At 35.8% G+C, this 21,226-nt stretch overlaps 1 protein-coding gene across 1 annotated transcript in view; it reads left to right on the top strand.

The window, feature by feature from the left end:
• Nucleotides 1-226: 226 nt before the first annotated feature.
• LMBR1 (limb development membrane protein 1) overlaps nt 227-21,226 on the top strand; it is a gene marked incomplete at its 5' end in the record, with an annotated part of 22,332 nt that continues 1,332 nt past the window's right edge. The window contains 11 exons of the mRNA XM_010296495.1: nt 227-353; nt 772-840; nt 3,603-3,667; nt 4,800-4,872; nt 10,865-10,945; nt 11,742-11,818; nt 12,050-12,127; nt 13,022-13,095; nt 13,330-13,420; nt 14,862-14,928; nt 19,298-19,459. Coding sequence (XP_010294797.1) covers nt 227-353; nt 772-840; nt 3,603-3,667; nt 4,800-4,872; nt 10,865-10,945; nt 11,742-11,818; nt 12,050-12,127; nt 13,022-13,095; nt 13,330-13,420; nt 14,862-14,928; nt 19,298-19,459 — 964 coding nt within the window. The remainder of the gene's footprint in view (nt 354-771; nt 841-3,602; nt 3,668-4,799; nt 4,873-10,864; nt 10,946-11,741; nt 11,819-12,049; nt 12,128-13,021; nt 13,096-13,329; nt 13,421-14,861; nt 14,929-19,297; nt 19,460-21,226) is intronic.

Raw genomic sequence — 21,226 nt, 5'->3', positions numbered from 1 at the left:
GGGGGAAAACGTAATCTGGGCACTATAAAGCCGTAAGTACTTCCTTTTTTATGCACTGCCTTTTAGATGTGTATTACATGTTATGCTGTTGTGGACATGATAAAATGTGAGTATATATTCAGAAAGAAGGAACTGCTATTTATTTGTATTTTTCTTATGCTTGAAAATACCTGATTCAAAGTTCTTGTCTCTGTTCTTTCCTCCCTCTCCCCTCTTCTGCCCACAGGGCATCAGAGCACGCATTTTGGAAACCCTTGTAATGCTTATTCTTCTTGCACTGCTTATCCTTGGAATTGTATGGGTTGCTTCAGCACTCATAGACAATGATGCTGCCAGTATGGAGTCTTTGTATGGTATGGAATTTAAAAAACACCACACTAGTTTCATTTTAATTACGGAAATGGATGCTTTCAATTAAATGTATTTCTAGTAAATGCTATGTGAGTATTGCATAGGCTGTGAAGAAACTGTATTAATTTAGTCAATGCCATTTTTTCTGTTAAATCTGTTTTTAGCATGCTGAGAAGTTCCATGCTTATGTGGACACGAGGTATGTTAAAACAAGTGACTTAAATGATAAAACCTGAAGATATTTTTCAAGCTAAAGTACTTTAGTTGCCTGCAGGATTATTAAATGACTAATCCTTAGTTTATGCTTGAAAATACAATCATTCAGTCTTGAACACTTAAGAAAAGTTAATTCAGTTGTGTTTGTGACATAAGTAGCCTATTTGTGATAAGCTAAGACTGTGCTCAATATTTTCTTTACAGACCTCTGGGAATTCTACCTCCCGTATTTATATTCCTGTATATCACTGATGGGATGCTTGTTACTTCTGTGTAAGTATTTTCCTGAATATTCCAAAGGATGAATGATTTTTTTTAATTTTTTTTTTTTTTAAGATTAAAGGAAACTGTATTTCACTGTGAAAATTGAGATTGTGGAAGTTGAGTGTGGAAAAACTTTGTGGGGTTTTTTATTTTTTATTTTCACTCAGGTTTAAATTTAGATGTAAATTTGTTAGGTTTAGGTTCTGAAACTTTTGGAAAAAATGTTACCTTACACTTTCAGGTTTTGAGGAACATCACACCTCACCGAAAATAATGACAATTTTTAACTTTTTAAAGCAAGTACTTGAAAAATAGGGACTCTATTCCACAAAGAAAAACACAATTTTAAAATGAAATGTCTGCAGGAAGTCAGTAGTATGGAGAGAAAGTTATTTTGGAACACTTAGTTTGTCCTATATTCAGTAAATGACCCTTCTTTTTTAACTGAAAATCTTCCCGTATAGACAGAAGTTGGAACACAGTGCAGTTAGCTTTCATAATCACAAAACTGGTATCTGATCAGTCTGGAGGTCAGTTATATGATTGCATATAAAACAAATGCAGTAAAAACCCCCAACCTTATACCAGCTGGCCCTAGCCAGAGTTCAGTCATCCATGCTTGGGGGATAAGAAAGATGATGGAAGGCTCCAAATCCCACTTATAATTTCAGCCCCACCATTTCTAGAAAATTGCTGAGAGGGGGACAGAACATCTCACTTCAAGATTATCATGGTTTCACCTGTTCTCCAGGCTTCATAGGTTTACAGCTAACACTTACAGGGCTACAGTCACTGTAGAGAATGCGTGGGGAAGGATAATTTGAAACTTCCTTAAAAGTAAGCCTATCTGTTCCTGAAAGTTGCTCGCAGAGACCTTGGTGAGTCTCCTTCGGTTCTTAAATGCACTTTGAGGGAGGTGGGAGGGAAATAAAAAAAAAAGTGCTTCTGAATGTCTCACATAGGCTGTTCAAGAGTGCGATTCACAACAGTTGCAGAATGGTTTAATGGCAAAGTTGGCTTACAAACTTCCTACATTTGTCTTGCAGTTTGTTTCATCAGGGCTGAAAACACAGTGTGTTCTGGGGCTATTGTAAACCAGTTCACTCAAATAATTGGGATTAAATCTCAATTTTTGGAAGAGTTATTTGTAATTTGTACAAGAAAACCACCGAAGTTATTTAAGGCCCTCCAAACTGTTATATCTGCGTAGCTGAAAGGGCAGCATGCAGCAGTGGGAAAGTGTTAGGTGCTGGGGTAGAGCTTCATTAGATCTTCAGCTGGCTAATTGCTGAAGCAGTGTATGAATAAGGCTTACTGCAGTGGTAATCTGGAGCATTGCTTCCTTTCTCCTTTTCCTTCAGGCTTCCGCTGTAGTAAAGGAAGACTAGCTTAAGTTAGCCTTCTTGAACACTTATTTTTCCTGTAATACATAGTGAAACACTAGTTAATATAAACAAATGTAATCCTCACTACAAAATCTTGTGTGCTTCTCCTTTTTTTTGACAATGCTGCTTTATTATAATGGAAAGTATAAATGTTTATCCTCATCTGTGCTGTTACAGATTCCTTCCATCTCCTATCTTCTACACACTTCAGTATTTGAAGTCTATTCTTCCAAAACTATTGATTTTTACTAATAATTTTCTATGATCATGGTTTGAGCCTTTCTCTCCAAAAACATAGAATCATTAAGGTTCAAAAAGACTGCTAAGATCATCAAGTCCAACCGTCAACCCAACACCACCATGCCCACTAAATCGTACCCCGAAGTGCCATGTCTACACGTTTTTTGAACACTTCCAGTGATGGTGACTCCACCACCTTCCTGGGCAGCCTGTTCCAATGCTTGACCACTCTCTCAGTGAAGAAATTTTTCCTAGTATCTAGTCTAAAGCTTCCCTGGTGCAGCTTGAGGCCATTTCCTTCTGTTCTATCACTACTTACTTGGGAGAAGAGACCAACACCCACCTATACATGTAAACATATATGCAACCTATACATATAAACATAGATGCACCATACCTGGAAATCGTCACAGGCTACGATCAAAAAGGACCAATTGTTATTTCATAGAAAAGTAGCTTAAAATCTGGTAGCTGAGCCTACTGTCAACTGAAGTTGCAGTATAACTTTCTGAGCAAAGCAGCTTCATGATCTCTGTACCTTACAGCTACGCTTGTGCTAATAGATTAAATGTGCTTGAGATGTTCTCCAGTGCTGTGGCCAACTAGTGTTGTTCCATCCATGATATTGTAGGTTGCAGAAGGTGGCTGTGTATTTATTGCCTCATGATAATGGTTTCTAGTCTGCGTGAACTCCAGAACTGCACCTGGGAATTGTTTGGGAAGGTGCTAACTGGCCCAGGGCAAATCATGCTAGGGATAGTTATAGCAATTTATTGGTGTAGACAATCAAGTCTTAATGCCCAGGAATGTATCCTGGCACTGCTAAATTTACAAGTGTAGACATAGCCTTTGGTGCCACATGCTTTGAATAGATAATTACTTAAGCAAGTTTAAGATACCTGATCATATGGTATTCCTTGTTGACAAAAATTTCAGAGTTATGCTTTTGGAGGGGAAAGATGCTTGTCTTGTTCAAAATTCATATGATAGCAATGTGTTTTAAAGTTTGTATTGGAGTTTGAAGCTCTCGCAGTTCTCTTCAAAACCATACTTGGTTATATGTGGAATACCACGTTGACCATCCAAATAAAAATCGGTCTTTGACTTAACAAATCACCATTTTGCATAATCTTTCTTCCTCTGCAGTATGCACGCCAGTGGGACTTTCACGGATGTTTACAGTAATGGGTCAATTGCTGGTGAAGCCAACAGTAAGTGTTAGAGAAATCTGTCCTCATGTGCTATCTGTTAGAAGGTAGGATGGCATTAGGGTACTTTCTTCTAGAATGCTTGCACTTCCACATAATTCTCCCTTCAGTTCATCAGAGTTTCTATAGTCAATATTTATGTACTTGTTTAAAACTTTTTGTATACCACAAAATCCTGTTTTCTTCCACAGAAAAAGTTTGTTTTTTTTAAAATCATGTAGACTTCCTCTGGTTTTCCAATTTATATAACTGTTACTACTATTAGTATTTATTGGCAGCATTACCTATTATGTCTGTCTTAAACGCCTGAAAAGTCTGGGCTTGTTCTGAATTCAGGAGCAAAGGATACAAAACTAAACTAAGGCTGGATGACAAGAAGGGTACCTGGGGGTACATGTAGATGGGTGAAATGTAAGACCAACCACCTACATGTAAATACTCTTAACTGTTCTTGTACTGAATGCTTTGAGGGAAGGGAGAAGTTTGTACCATGTGCAAGTGCTCTAGTGACTTTGCTGTCACATTTATTAGTTTGTTATTTGCTAAAATTTGGGTGCACTTAGGTCTTGCATTCCTTTTCATTAGGTCAACCCTGAAAATACAAAGGAAATATATAGTGTTATGGTATCTGTAAGCTTTAAACTCAAAGCACCTGATAGTAAGGTAGACAGACTTCATTTGTTTGGGTTTAGCTTCCAATAGCAATTTATATTTGCTTGAAATACTGGCTTATGTGAAGTCATTTTTTAACATACTCTTTCAAAATCTGCAGTTATTTTTATTTAAATCAAACTGAGTGTGAAGGTTGATAGGTTGTTTTTTTTTTTTTCCTTTAGAAATGATTTGAATATAGGTCAGATGTACTGTCCCTTCCTCTGTTCCCTAAGTCTCTTTAGATTGAAACTGAATGTAAGAGCTTTAACCTGAGAAGAAAACTTAACAGAAAGTTTGCTTACAGTAAAGAAGTAGATCCGCAACAGAATGTAATAATCCTCTGTGAAGTTCTTACTTATGTCAGTATTGTGAAGTTGTAGATTATATATTTAAAATATAGCTTACTAGAACAAAACAAACCTGACTAGATTAGCACAGTTGACTCTGTTACTCAGTTCATTGTTTCTGTTTCCAAATACAGATCCTTGAAGACCTAGATGAGCAGATGTATATCATCACTTTAGAGGAAGAAGCAATTCAGAGGAGGCTTAATGGTATGCTTGTTCTGGTACTGCTTCAAGTATGGTGTTTAGAGTAGAGTGGTTCTGGTCATTACTGTGGATCTCACAGTTACATAGCTTCTTCTCTCAAAATAGAAAATTTCAACATCTTTGTATGTAACAAGCGTTATAGGCTTACCTTTCATTGCTCACTGTGGTGTTCAAGATTGGCTTTTGTGTGTGTGGTTTGCTTTGGTTTTGCTTTTAACATGTTCATCAGCTCTAATATGTGAATATTCTGAGACTGAGAAGGCAAATTGAGTGGCTGACCACCCCACCACCCTTACTGCAAAATAGTTTGGATTGGTAAATGACTGTATTTTAGCCTTGTCTGAAGAACAATGAACTTATATTCGCAAGAGGCTCAACTTTCTGCATTATGAGTTGTGTTTTTTGAGTATTTTTTTTATTTCAGTTCATTATTATTTGGAATCTTAGGTAATAATTCAGTAAACATAAGAGCAGTCTTTTATATTCTAGGTGCTATTTGATGAATACAATAATTTTAATAATTTTGTTAATGAGTAATTACAGTGAATAATTAATACAAATGTTTCTTTCTTGTATTTAGTATTACAATTTTGCACTTCTTGATTAGGTGTTTCTGTTTTGAAATATTTCAAAAGCAGTGTGAAGCTTTGGCTTCTAAGAGAGAGTATTGCAGCATGGCAGGCACCAGTTAAGGAAAATAGATCAATTCTTTAAATGTGGAAATCATGTTATACAAATTCGCTTCTGAATCACTTTAACTGCATGGATAAGCCATCCGTCCACAATTTATACAATTGCTTCAGGTTGGAAAACCAAAGAATATTCATGTCATGACAAATCCATTGTTGTGTTGTCTTATGATTTATTTTAGCCTCAATTTTCTTCATTTCCTGCCTTTCTCTTACTCTTCAGTCTTCTGTCATATATCTCAATCTTTTCTTCTTTCATGTCTCAGTAAGTCTCTTTTCGAAGTTGCTTGGTCAGGGAAAGTACCTCTGATAACAGTAGATAATGGTGGTCGTCTTTATTGCAGCATTTAAAATTTGTGGAGGAATAGTGACTTCTTCATGCTAAAATCAGCCAAGGTTTCAGTTTAAAAGTAATGTTCACCTTTGCTGTTTTGGAAGCTTAGGTTTTATACTGATAACACATATACAGCATACACATACAGACACACAAAAAGGTGCATGCAGTGAATGTCTTTGAAGCTGTGATGGGGTAATTATAATTGTTCTGTGTGTTTGATGTTAGCTAGCAACTGTAAAATATTTGTTACTGAATATTTCATGTTGTCATGGTGATTGTGCTTAGTACAAGAAAAGTGATACAGAAAAACGACCCAATAGTTATTCAAGTATCTATCAGAACTAGTGCAGAGTGATTTCCACTATTCAAGTGGAGAATGTGATTATTTAGGTGCTTGTCTGCTGTTTTTCTGCGAAGAAGTCTATGCAATAGTTTTTTATATTGCGATTTAGTAATATCACTCTTGAGGTGGAACTACTCTGTTTCTTGGCATCTGTTAATTGGCTCTGGATTTAGAACATGTGCAGGTGGCTCCCCTAAACACTAGCCGAAAGGCTGGATTCTCTTTCAGCGAATTGGTTAGTATTCAACGTAAGGTGGAACTGCAACCCACCCATGTTCCACAGAGCTCTCACCAGCCTGCTCTTGAGTGGTGAAAGATGTGGGGCTTAAATGTCCTTTGACAGGAGAGGGAACTGAATTATTCTCTTTGACATGCTGAGGGAATGGTATTGACACCACCATCTGAAGGAATGCTTGAAAACCCATAGTTTGGTGTACAGAGAAAATTAATGGGCTTAAGCTGAAAAGCAAATAAAAATCTAAATGTGGATATAGCATGTAGGTGGAGGGCAATATGTTATATGCACGAGAAGATACTCTGCAAGATTATTGAGAGTGATTCTAAATTCTAAATATCGTTCTCATTTATGTTGCAAGCATGGAAAGCTTCATCTTCTCTGCCAGAAGTCTTTCTAATACATATAAATTATGCCAGAAAAATAGGTACCATTTTTGCCAGAACTATAGAGACTCATGCTTGTCATGATTATGCAATTTTTAAGAACATGTACAAATGGACGTGTGGTGCTAATTACATCAGCAAATCATGCTGTGATGTTAGAGGCCGTAATCTGTGATTTAACACATAGATTGTGTAAGTATTTTTCTTGCTGTATCAGAGCATATATATTAGGCTGCACAATTCCTGTGCCATGGCTGTTGCAACTCTTCCACAGTTGTGGTAGTGGAAATATATGTGCTTAAGTAACCCTGGTGGAGACTTTTGCAGTAAAGTGTTCTGAAATACATATTCCATTTATATATATAACCAAAGAGTTGAATTTTTATTAAAACTGAAGAGGACCAGAGCACAGGCTTAAGTGATAATTGATGATTGTCAGTGCTGATTGGTAGAATATTTGCTATCACGCTCCTAGCACTGCATTGCCCTGTCCTAATTAATGTTTCCTCAGACAATGCCTGGACATAGGAAGGGTATAGCATGAATCACTGTTCCCACTGAATAGGATGGGTAAAGCCTCTGTTTTCAGAGGAGAAAAAAAAGTTTAGCTGCGTGAGCTGATGCCCTTCTTGATTCGCATAGATGTAAGTGTTGGGGTGATGATGCAATTGATAGCGTTCTATAAAGGTCTTCATAGTTGAAAATAAATCTAACTGGGAAACTGCATATCTTCTTTGCAGAAACTAATTTTCTTCCTTCACAGATGTCTACTGTGTATCACTGAAAATCAGAGGAGGAGGGAGGGAAAAATTTGATCATGTTATCTGCCCTAGTATTTTTATCTATTGAAGAGATACTGGGCTTTGGGAAAATGTTTGTTTCCAGTGTATTATATTTCAGTACCCACATCACTCCTACAGTCGAAGAATAAAGCTGGGACTTTTTTATATTAAAAGAAAAAAGTTGCCTTCAGCTATTAGTTTTCCTGAATCCAAAGAGACGGGTGGGGTAGGATCAAAAATACTTACTTGATCAAAGTTATTGGCTCTGAAGGTATCCTTACCTATGTAAGAAAGATGAAAGGTGTTGTTTTTATTGCACGCTAGTAACAGTGTAATTTTGAACTAATTGGTGTTGAACTGCCAATCACCTAGGGGGAATGCAAATAGATACTCTTACAATTTCCTTTGAGGTACTGAAATCTTATGTCGGGGCTGGAAGAAAAACAGAATAATACCGTTAAATTGACCTTAAATGAGCTGCTTTGTGGCTTTCTTGGAGAATCCCTTCTAACTTTTCATTGCTAGTCCAAACAAGTCTCGTCTACCAATTTGATTTATTGGCTAGACAGCGCTGACATTGAACTTTGTGCGTGTTTGAAATAAAGCTAATGTTATAGAGCTTTTAAGAATTTAGCTGCATCCTTTTCAAATACTCTTTTGACTGATTTGAAACTTTGTCTTCCCCTCTTGTAAAATATCCTTTTGTACAGCAACCTGTTGTTTGCTACTATTTTTAAGGAGGAACTACCACAGCACTTAAACATGATTCAGAATGTCTACTGAAGTGTCTCTTAGGGACCTAATGTGATCACGCTGACTTTATTGGAAAGACTCCATGAATATCAGTGTTTTGAGCTCTGGATTTTTATATTGAGGGGAGGAAACATGTATCTTGAACAAAGCTTTTCCTCAGAGACTCCTAAATCAATTATGGAGAAGAAGATGTCAGATGTTAACTTATGTTTCTTATTTTTTCAACTACTTCCATTAAAGTACTTGAGACTTTTTCCACTGACCTATCCTTTTTCTCAACCCGTAGTAATTAGTAATTCCATAGCACAGATGTTCTGTACCTTTTTTAGAAGGGATGCATCAGTACAAAAGCTTATTTTTTATAATGATACTGAGATTTGTTTGTGTTTTTAAAAAAAAACACAACTTTTTCTAACCCCCCCCCATATTATGATTACTTATTTAAAAAAAACATTGACAAATTAAAGTAATGTTCATACTGCAGGTACTTCAAGTGAATACAAATTGTTACAAAACAGCATTTGTAGGTATTACTGTTTAGTCCTGGGAATTGAGATATTTATATATTTGAAGCCCTGTAAATATTACCACATATACTGATATAAAAGATAAATGTTTAGGCATAGCACAGAGGTTGCGTGTTATATGCAAAAATGTGTGTGAAAGAAGCATGTAATTAAAAATTACATTTAAAAATTAATTTTTGAAGCAGTTGGATGCCTCATTGATAATTTGACTGCATCAAACAGATCAGTATTTATACCCTGAAATAAAAAGAGAAGTTTAAAAAAAAAAAAAAAGTCCAAGAAATACTCTTGTATATCTTGAATTTCAGGTAGGACCTCACTGTGCTGGAATATGGAGAATGTGGAGGCTGGATGGGATAAGAAATTTGCCTTCTTATCTTGTACTGAGATTGCTGGATGGATGAGCAGACAACAGAAAATAAGGAAATAATGAGACTGGACCACTGAGTAGTGTTGGTGTGCCAGCAATCCAAGTGCTATTTAGTTTTTGTATGCAAATGATCAAGATATGAGATAAAAGCCTATTAATCTCATAGAAATTTATTAGGAGTATTTAAAAAAAAGTATCTGGAATGTGGTGCTATTACAAGTTAGCCTGCAATCAGAGGTGAGGCTGTGGGTAAGGGAATGGCCAACAGGTGAAGGATGTCAGTGTAAATCAAGAAAGAAGATAACAGAGAGGACTTAGGGTTTATTAAGACCTTAAACTGTCACTGCCACAGAGTGTTTTTGCAGAGTGAGGTTGGCCTGGAATAGACAGGGAAAATATGAGCCCTCTTACCTTATTTTCAGGTGAGATTATTCAGAAATAAAAGGGATGCAAGTGGGGCAAAGATGAGTGGAGAGTGTTTCTAACTTATTCTGGGAAGAATACTTCCAGTTTGGTTGCAAAGAGTAAAAGCTAAAGTAGAAATAATGAGATCAGAACTGAAACAGCAGTTCTCTAGTCAGCATTTTAGAACTGTGTTATTGCTTGAACACTGTGCAATGTTTGAGGAGGAACTGGAATCAAGGAGAGAAACCACAGTGTGCTCGCACTGGAAAAGATGGGTGGTTGGACGAGAATGGGAGGTTGACGAGAAAAAGGATAGAGAGGAAAAATGGGCTGAGTTCCCTAGAGCCCATGTAGGGATAGGAGGAAGTGTTGCCGAGCAACTTGTAGGCAGAAAATTAGCAAGGGAGAGAGAGGAATTAATATTATGGTTGTCCGTTTTGAGCTGGTGTAGAGATGAGAGTTTGAGGAGTTGCACAACAGTGAAAGCATATGCTGTAAAATGTAAAAAGGAAAGAATAAGGTCTCATGGGTGGTTGTAAGGAAGATCTGACTGTGTTGTCAGAGGGAGCTCTGCAGCATGGAGAGACTGACAAATCGGGCAAACTGATGGGAGCAGAAAGTATGTCAACAAGCAGGTCAGCAGTATGGAAATGGAGCTTGAGTAAAAAGGACTGGGGAAGGGCAGGGAGAGGCAGAAGCTGAAACTGGAGGTCCAGACACCAGCTTCATTAGTTTGGAGGCAAAGACCCGCTTTGTCTTTAAGTTGCTAAACAATAATGCTCTTGAAGGGCATCCAGAGATTCTTTAGATCTTGATACGTGAATTACATGAAGATACAAGAATGAGGCATTTGAGACATCCTGTGTCAGGCTGCCACACCATAACTGATTTTTTGAGCTTTGCTACAATTCAGCAGTAGCAGTTCTTTTACTTCTTGCAGCAGCTGGTCAACAGAATAGGCGGGGTTCGCAGAAGGTCACCCTGTGAAACCTCTGATGTTGTTGAACTCCTCTGGTTAGACAGAATTAGAGGGTTCTTGTCTAACCCCCTGTTTTTCAAAAAGTTGAAGACCCTTAAAAAAAACACCTGCAGTTTAAAGCCACAAGTACATCTTACAGTACTATAGTTAGTCTCATCCAAAAGAAAATACTATCTTCTGTTTTAAAAGGTGTATCTTCCGCAGTGGAATACCAGACAGTAGAGTTGGAACGGGAGCTTGAAAAAGTGAAAAGCAAGAAAACGAATCTAGGTAATAATTTTTTTCCTACTGTTTCATGTGGATTGCAGTTCATTAAATGACCTTAATATGCTCTGTTTAGCTTGTAGCAGTCACTTGATTGATTCCAGTTTGTTCTTAACCAAATTTGTGCATTTGAAGTCCTTTCAAATTGTAGTTTCTACAAATACATCACACGGAATCGTTGTACCCCTCTAACAAGGGAGTGTGATTTTTTTTTAACATAATTTGAGAGAAAGTCTACCATTCTTAACTTCCTTGCATGAAGCTCAATGGCATGGTCTTTTCATATATGATGATGTGATTATTTGGGATAATCTAAGACATTACTTTCCCCTCTGTTTTTGAATTATCTCTATAGAAGTCAAATTGTGTTTAAGGTACTTCTGGTAACGGCAGCCATTCAATAGGAAAATACTGTTTAAATACATGAAAATCTCTTCTGTCCCTTTAGGTTGCACGAAAATAGCCATGTAAACAGCATATTTTTAAATTCATTATGATTTAAACTTTTTTAAAACTGCTGTATGCCGGGGAAAAAGATGTCATGGTGAAACATGCCTGTAAACAAGAACGAAAAATCTACTTCTGTATGTCTCCTCAGCCTTTTCTCTAAAGAGGCTTCATGGTTTTGGCATTACTTTGTATAGCTTTTCAGGGTGGGTATTATTACAAACCGGTTGGTGTTGGTTCAAGATAACATCACTTTTGTTACTTATAACGAGTTTATAAATATCTGAATGATTTTTACTTGTTTTAATCTAAGATGATCTACAGCATGAAGCTTCTGTTTTTCTCTTCTGCACAGAACGGCGGAAAAAAGCTTCTGCTTGGGAAAGGAATTTAGTCTATCCAGCTGTTATGATATTGCTACTGATCGAGACAGTAAGAATTTTTGCTTTTTTTCTTTTTGCCTAGCAAAAAGTATGAAGAATTCTGTGGTCATCTGGGGGAATAGTTTTAAAATTTTTGAGTGATGTGTCTTTAAGCAACAAGCGGGGTATTCTTTTCTTGACCATTTTGAAAGAACATTATGAAATCTGGTGAGGATAAATGTATACGTTTTTAAAATGTGGAATACTTTTAAATAACAAGGCTCTTTCTACTTCTTTATAGTCCATCTCAGTCCTTTTAGTTGCTCTCAACATTCTTTACCTGTTGGTTGATGAGACTGCAATGCCAAAGGGATCAGGGGTAAAGTAAACTTCTCTTACGATTTTTGTAACTTTAGTAATGCTTTGTGGCCCTTACAAAAGTGCAGGTGAGAACTTCTGCTGTAATAACATTGAAACTAATGAGCCTCAACCTTCTAGATTTTGGTCTTGTGCACACATAAACATTTTTTACATGTCATGCTGTAGTGAGTTCTTAACAAAACTAGTCCAGAATCTTTATAAAGACACAGTGATAGAGTAAAGTAAATCAGCAGTCTGGAGTTTGCATTTACACGTCTCCTACTTTCATATGATCTAGAAATGTTCAATTTCAGAAACTATGTTAGAAACCAGTATGAAAAGCCTGTCTTGTGTTTGTGTTCTTACAAAACATGACATTTTTTCCTCCTTTATGATAAAAATACTTCAAGAAAGTAAAGAGCAGCTGATTGAGTGGTAGTGTCTTTAATTAAGAGTTTCTTTATTCACTTGGTAATGCTTTCCCCTCTTTATAGCTGTATATGAGCTTGCAAAGCTATAAAAGGTGTTTAGGGGTGGTGGCAGCTCTGCCTGTGGTATTGCGAACATCTAGAAGTGTCTTCTTTTGAGACCTCTTACTTTAGTTTCCAAAGTAATGGAGTATATATAAAATGCAGCATGGTGGGTCAATGCAGTGTGCATAAAATGTGAATCATTATACTTACTGTCTTAGTAATACATTTCACTCGAGTTTGAAAGCCAGGTGATAAAATTGCATAGGATGGGAGACTTGCAGGTTAGAACATTGGAATGCCCCTTAAGTACTGAATTGAGAAAAGGCTGTATTTCATGCAAGATGTTGTTGTGTGGTTGTTTTTTGGTCCTGGTAGAAGTTAACTTTATGAACAATTGCATGTATCTTACTAAATTATGCAAAGTATTTTTCTCCTTGTAGGGGCCTGGAATAGGAAATGCCTCCCTATCCACCTTTGGTTTTGTGGGAGCAGCACTTGAAATCATTTTGATTTTGTATCCTTTCTTTAAGAATTCAGTCTGTTAACAAGTATTCTGTCTAGTTTTCTGGGACACTGGCAATTTACTAAGACACTTGCCTGGAAAGAAGAAAGAGATAGGTCAGTCCTTCTCAAGCACTCGAAGTGTTTTTGTTTTTTTTTCTTTGGTTCTTAAGACTTTTAGGAGACTGCTGAGAACTTGAGTGAAACTTGCATTCCTTGGAGGTTCCTTTTTCCTTGATTCTCACAGCTATCTTATGGTATCCTCTGTCGTCGGCTTCTACAGTCTTCGTTTTTTTGAAAATTTCACTCCCAGGAAGGATGACACAACTATGACAAAGGTAAGGTAAAGTCTGTGATGGTGATGGCCCCCTCTTCTCTTTCTTGCCACCCAAGACAAACTGACTCTTTTAGTTAGTAATTGCCCTGAAAGGCTCATTTGCAGTGATCAGTATTTGTTTGTAAGCTGCGTAAACACAAACTGGAAGATTTTCAAAATGCTGAATGAGTGGGAAAAAGGATGTGCTCTGTTTAGTTTGGATGGCATCCATTCACTTGTAAAAAGCTGGGAATAGCACAGCTTGTTAACTAGCTATAGAAAAGCTAGTGAAAGAACTTTTTTCAAAGGAAACGTATTGCTAATGAGTAACTTTGATTGTGCTAACTGTACTTCAGGGACCTTGTTTGAAATCTGAAGAACTTGGTTGCTGGAAGTAATACAGACAAAGTAATTCAAATTTGAATAATTAAACTAAGACTGAGGAGAGCTATTCAGCAATATTTTTGCAGTCTGAGGCTAATTTGACTTTCCACAATTTAGCCCTGGCTCCAGAATAACAAATGCTGTTACCTAATGTGGAGGAACATGCTTAGGTTTTTGGAAAAATATTCCCACAGCTGACCAGGGAAGGTGATCAGTAATCACAGAACAGATGTTGAATTTAATTATTTTTTCAACGTGTTTCATTGTTTGTTTGTTTGGTTTGTTTTAAAATAATGGATAAAGACATTTTTATCATAAATTGTTGGAAGTGAGAAAATAGGTAAACACATAGAATAGTTATGGTAGGTAGTAGGGAGTTGGAATGTTCTTAATGTTTTCTATTGTTTGTTTACAGTACATCAGGAATAGCATAGAAATAAATAGTGAATGCACAAATATCTACCTACTTTTAAGAAGTTTTCTGTATTTTTTCTTCTGAATTCTGATAGAATTAGAGCTGAAGAAAGTGATCCCTTGTTGAGAGAAAGTTTCAATTACTCTTTATAAAAGCTTCACAAAAACTAGAGTAAAATCTAACAGCTGTGAATTTTTTCATACTCTTTAAAGTAGTCAGCAGGCATTCAATTGAAAGGAAGCTCTTTGTTGTAATTTTTTAAATAATGCTAATCCTGCAAGCAGTTACATACAAAGCTTAAGCTGATGTATCAGTCATCTATTCCCATGGAATGGTTCTTTTATAAGAAGTTTGCAGGAATTAAGTAAACAGCTGATCCTTGCAACATGGTAGTTTTGAATTATTTTGAATCTAAGCATACGTAGCACTTTGATTAAAAGGAAATGATTACATATTTGATTTTTTTTTTTCTCTTCTCTTGGATCATCTTGTGTAACACCATATGGAGAAGTGTGCAGAAATATGTTATTGTAAATTGCTTTAGGTTCCATTTGAAGAATGTAACTTTCAGGAATCCTTTTTCATCTTGACTTCTGTTTTTTTTTCTTTTTTTTCTTCAGCAGTACCATTTATAATTTAAATGCTGTTTGTCATTTTCAAACAGATCATTGGAAACTGTGTCTCAATCTTGGTGCTGAGCTCTGCTTTGCCAGTGATGTCAAGGACACTGGGTAAGTGAAATGGAAGCATAAAACATTGTAATAAAGGATGTTTAACTGAGTTTAAAAAAAAAAAAGAGAAAAAGGCACAGCCTGTAGCTGTACCTTTCATACTGTGTATTTAATTTTCCATCACTTTCAATAGAAGGAGCATGTATGTGTGGCTGCCTCTTCTACACCAACATGAGCTGTTGAACATACATTCTACCTATATATGAATTGCAGAACATACATTCTAAAAAAAGATGCTAAGCATTTTCTAGAAAATATATTCTTTTAAAAAAGTAGGTTGGATTTTAAACTTCTTTGGTTTAAAAGAGATGGTGAGAAGAATAGACATGGAGACTGCTTGTTCAGGGCAGTATAAAATAGTTTCATGTTCACTGTGAAATTACAGTGCACAGTTTTTGTGGAAATACACATTTGGGGATTCCAACTATAAAATTTGAGATAATGTTGAGTGCAGATGTCCTTAAAAACAATTAATGACTCTTATTCAGGTTTTTAATCAAAGATAGCAGGCTACGTTCATTTTCTCTAACATAATTTGCTTACATTCTTTGTTACTTCTATTTTCAAATATAAAAATTGGGAATCCAGCATAGTAGAACTGAAGAAGTTCTGATTTTATTGTTAAGGACTGGTGGTGGCATTTGAAGTGGAAAAACTATTTTAACCAGTTGGAAAGACAAGGTGTTTTGTATCTTCGCTTTGTTTAATTAGGTAATCTTCCACTTGAATTCTTGAAGTTAGATTGCAAGGCTTTTACATGTTAAGTAGTGCAGAATACTTGCAGCTAATGTGAATTTCATTGGGAACATTAAAGGGAACAAAACAAAAATCTTCACCTTGGGCTGTACAAGTCTTAAGTAGAAGTTTAGGAGTTTAAGCTCAAGCCCACAGGCCAGTAATATGTACCCAATAGTTCTGTAGTTGATTTTCTTTCCAACCAGAACACTGTCAAATCAAGAGTAGTTAATATTTTTCGGTAAACTATATTGTATGTTTTCATGATGTGTATATCTACAGATGATGAGTTTTATTAGATTTACTAGATCATTTCTACAACAAACAAAAAAAACCCCCAAACCTGTAATGCATTTTGTATTTTAAGATTCAAACCTCCACATTCTAGAGCTCATATTTTAAAAAACTAAAGTTAGTTTAATCAGTTTAAGTTACTAAAATAAAGTAGTAAAACTTCACAAAAAATGCAACAGAATAATTCAAGTATTTAAAGTAGTGCAGTTTTAAAATATAGCCAGAACAATAAAGAGATGAGAAGTAAAACATCTCTAGCACTTAGAGCAAGATGTTATGTTGAAAAATTAGTGTTTTAGAATAGAATTTTAGCATTGGTATTGTCCACTAAGCTACTGCATTCATCACTTTAAATAAAAAAAAATTTAAAAAATCGTTGTTAATGATCGATGAGATTAACAGTTGATAATAAATGGATTCTGTGGAAGTAAGTATACATGCTGGGTGCATTGTTGTCTCATAGGAAACAGATTAATGGTAAAACTCACTTAAAAAAAAGACTAACAAATGAAATTCCTGAATCGTTTGCCATAGAGATAAATAAAAGAAGAAAAAAGATGGAACAATTAACACACAGCTAACAAATGCACAGTCACAGCTGTCCAAACAGGATTAATAGAGTGTATTAGAGTACAGTGAGTCATGTGGTGCTTTGCAAAAATATCAACATGTGTTGCACTACATGCTACCGCCCTCCGGCACTGAATAGATGAAAAGAAATAAATATGTTAAGCAGATTCATAGTCTTTTCACTTTATTAAAAAAGCGAGTTTCTAGACTATACAGAAGGGACTAGACTTTATCATTATGGGAAAGGTAAAAAAGCAGAAGTTATCTAATACATGTATTGACCTTTTTCAAGTTTTAACAATGGAAATAGGAGAACTTTTTTACATGTTTCATAACATTCTCATTAGATGTGTGGGTGGTGGATGTCTCTAATCTGTCATTCTTTTAGGACTCCAGGAAAGTTTCTGCTAAAATAAGTTATTTTAGTAAAATAAATTAACTCATTTTTCCAGAATTTTTCAGCCTTTTAGTAGTCCTTCAGAAATGTTTCCCACCAGCACCATATTGCTAACCACTGAGAAACAAATTGGAACAGGGCACTTAATAGTCAAGAATACAGAAACAAAGAATTGCAAACAAAATTGAATTTTCTAAAATAAAAAAATCTTCCTAGAATTCTACTCTTGAGTACTATGGTTTACGTAAATAGTGATTTGAAACTTATTTGTATGTACAGTCTAAAAATATAGTAACTTTTTTTAACCTGAATAATTCTTTAATAGTTTATTTGGTAAATTGTCACCAACTTTCTTGGATATATGTTTGTGTCCACTAGAGATGTAGCTTTCTGTTCAATTACTGAGTAGTTTTTCAAATTGCAGTCTTGGGAATTTTTTTCTCTGTGGGCTGAGTAGACACTTCTTCTGTACGAAATGGATGAAAAACTTTTTAACACTTTTCTCCCACAAACTTAGAAAATAATACTGTATCAGATCTTTTCTGATGAGCAGTGACTTTTATTTATTTGTAAGAGGAAAATGAATGTAATTTGTGGACAATATTTTTCCCACCTGTTCCAAGAGGAGTGTCAGGCTTCATTTTTGTTTGTCCCTATAATGCCTGCTCTTGCTAGCTATTCTGCTGGTCCCCTTTCTGTCAAGGGGTATTATTTAGTTTCCAGAAAACCCAATGCTCTACCTGTTCTGTTTCTTTTCCTTTAAAGGTCTGGAAGCCTATACGTTCAACCCTGACTTTCTCAATTTTCCTGTAGCTCTACAGTCTGACTAAAACACTGCTTCTTTGAAAACACTAAGGACACTGTTGGCCTTCAAGTGTGAAAGCAGCTCTGTGTGTGTTGTCCTTCATCTGTTTACTGGTTAATTCAGTTAACCGGTTTCTTTTTGTGCTAAGACCTCTATGCTTTTTTGACATTTCTCCCTGCCTCTTGCTATTTTGATCAGCTTCAGTGATTTTTTTTTTTTCTTTATCCTTTGAAACTTCTTCTTTTCATTTTCTTCATTTTGGCATGTTTTCCTTGGATACCAAATTTGATTCCCATATTTTAAGTGACTGAAGCTGAGTACAAGAAGTGTATTTTTTTAATATTGTGATAGCTGTCTGTAAGTCTTGCAAATCTCATTGCACCTTGATACCCAAGTGCCAAGTTTACCCTTAATTCTGTCTCCATTTATTATCACTGTTGAAGTCACAGTTCTTAAAGCCCCCAAACCCTTTCAAAATAAGATGAGAGAAAACTTGCTTCCAGGCACTCCAGAGCCAGGGTTGTTTTTGGATTGCCTAGTTCTCTGCTGCCATTTTAGTTCTGGGGCGAGGTAAGCTTCCTTCCTTCGCACTCTTGGTCTTGACTGTGAGAGCACACATCACTCTGACATGATCTGTGCCAGAAGGTTTTTTTTGGAATATAATGGCTCATCAATCCTAGACAACTCTTAATTTGGGTATCATCTCAATATTCTGCCCTTTATTCAGTGTAGTTCTTGATGTAGACCTGGCAAAGGAACAACCTGTTTCTTCCTCTTCTGCCTTCTGGGGTGGACCCTATCGCTTGTAAACACTTCTACATTTTGGAAAAATTTTGCTCACTTAGCTTTAGTGATTGACTAGCCTTTGATCAGCACAAAGCCCAAGTCAGTGTTACGAGGTCCACTGTGAAGGAGACCTGTCAGCACTGTCTTTCATCCAGACTCTTTTCGTTCTGTGCAAATGTTCTGTGGCTGTAGTGGTGGGTAGATCTAGGAGAAAAACTGCAGCTGGAAAGATGTTTTTAGAGTCATTGTCTTCTGGTTTCAAAAGTAGTGGCTCTGGAAAAAACACTTACAAAGGCTTAGTGTTTACTGTAAGGTGGTGTGGCTCTCACAGAAAGGCTTTCTGCTACTTGCATTTTTTAATAAGAAAGCCCACTGTGCATTTCGTCCTGTTCTGGAATAGGTAAGGATTTCATAGAAACTGATAATTCAAGCAGCTTTCATACTAATACTGTTTGGTTTTTTTTTTCCCTAGTTAGATTTATTGAAATTATAAAAGCAGATTTCTTATCTAGAATAGACAATTTACTTCAACTCACATTATTCAAGCATTTTACTAGGAAACTAAGAAACCTTTTTAGAAGTGTGTCTTACAGTTTTATAGTGGTCAGTGAAGTGGAAAATTACCTTGAGATCATTGTCCTGTGTGTTTAACCATGTGTCTTATAGTGTGTTGTCTGAAAGAATTTTGCTTCCGTATGTAAAAAGTAATAGAATGGAATTTTTGTGTTTATTAAAAAATTTAATCAAGATTTTGATGTAAATCTTAAATGCAATTTTAACAGGAATCACCAGATTTGATCTGCTTGGAGACTTTGGAAGGTTTAACTGGCTGGGAAACTTCTATATTGTATTATCTTACAACTTGCTCTTTGCTATCATGACAACATTATGTCTGGTGAGAAAGTTCACTTCTGCTGTGCGAGAAGAGCTCCTGAAGGCATTAGGTAATATAGCACTGCACATTTAGTTTGTACTTGAACGTTTCCTTTCTCCAGCATTGATACCTTGATGTGTTACTGTTAAAGTTCTGTTAGAACTTGCAGAAAACTCTCTTTTTGGTGGAAGTTTCTGTAAGTTAAGGTGAGAATACATAGCTTTGTTATTTTTTTGAAGAGTTGAGAGCTCAGGTACAATGTTGATCTTAATGATACGTGTGTGTACTTAACTGATCTGCAGTTAGATTTTTCAGCCTTTAGAGAGCACAGAAACATTCTCATTTCTACTGAGCAATTATTCCAAAATAAAACTTCAACTTATGTCTGGATTTGCTTTTTTGTGTTTAAAGCAACTTATTAATTCCCTAAAAATAGTTTAGTGGAGGTCTTACTGCTTTGTTGTGATGCTTTTTTTTGAGCACTACATCTTCAGAAAATCTTTGTGCAGAATATACAGACTCTTAGTAACTGGCCAAGTAAAACCTGTACTTGATATAATCAAAATTTTTGTTCAAATTGTGCATTCATGTTTCTTGGCCATAGGAGAAAAGCTTGAAACTTAATACTAAGAGGATAAAACGTACATATTTAGGAATTGTGTTGTTACTATGTCTTATCTTTACTAACTAATGAAGCTCTGACCTCTTTAGAATCCTAGAGTAGTATTTGCTTAAATTGAGAGGACTAGTGGTGGAACTTCAGTGTTTGTTTATAACTGCAGTTTCAGACTGTAGTGTCTAAAAGGTACTTGCGTTAGTTTTCACTGTTACTGCTTTCTAGAGTTGTGGAAAATCCAAGCATGTCCTAGAGTGCACCTGTCCTGGTGGCAATTAAGTTAAAATCAGACCTGCTAAATAGGGAAATACAAAATGGCTGATAGCGTAGGATTAAAACAAGCCATTCTGTGATTTTTGATGTTGAGTGTTCAATCTCCAGGGGAACAGATTAAGTGGGCCAGGGGTGTGTAAATCTGTCTATTGATTTTTATGCTGAAAATATTTTCAGAGAAGTTCCATTGTTGATTGAGACAGATAAGTAATGTGAGTATGATGTATTTGACATTATCCCCCAGCTTTTAGTTAAGGTCATTTTATGAGAGGACCTTGATTCATCTCTTTCAGTTGACTTGCATAATCTTTTTTTTTTTTTGCAACTGTTTTGGCTGTAAAGGGATTACTTTGTATAATGTAATGGCTCTGAAGAAAATAAATTAACATCACTCAGCATGGGCTTATAGCAACAGGTCTGGTAAAACTTTAAAGTTTCGTTCTTAAAGCAAATGATGTAAAAGGTTTATCTTGATAATTCATGGCACTTTATTAAAGATATAGTGTTTAATAAAAATTATGTTGAAAGCAGATTAAGAAACTTCAGAATGCAGGTGTAGTACGATAATGGTCACTGGATGGGATCATCCAGTGGATTTTTTAGGGATTTTTTTGGCCTCTAGCTATCACATATTGTGTGATTCTTTTTTTTTTTTTTTTTTTGGTGTAAATATTGTGATGGAGACAGAAAACTGAGAAGCAAAGTAATTGGTAAAAAGTTTGCATTTGACACAAGCAGGGATTTATAAATCCTGAAGAGCGCAGGTTCTTGACACAAACGGGGTTTGTTTTCAATGCTATGTATAACAAACAGTGTCTGTTAAAAACTATTGCATGGAATTCAAAGAATGAGAACCAAAATTCGCGTGCTCATTTCTACCCCGTGCTGAAAAGCATGACACTGAGGACTAAAGGTTGGTGAAGCATCAGAGCTAATTTGTGGAAGGTA

Source organism: Phaethon lepturus, unplaced genomic scaffold, assembly GCF_000687285.1.
Source record: "Phaethon lepturus isolate BGI_N335 unplaced genomic scaffold, ASM68728v1 scaffold38541, whole genome shotgun sequence".
Lineage (NCBI taxonomy): Eukaryota > Metazoa > Chordata > Aves > Phaethontiformes > Phaethontidae > Phaethon > Phaethon lepturus.
Note: the sequence above shows the minus strand (reverse complement) of the source record. Positions and strands in the feature narration are given on the sequence as shown.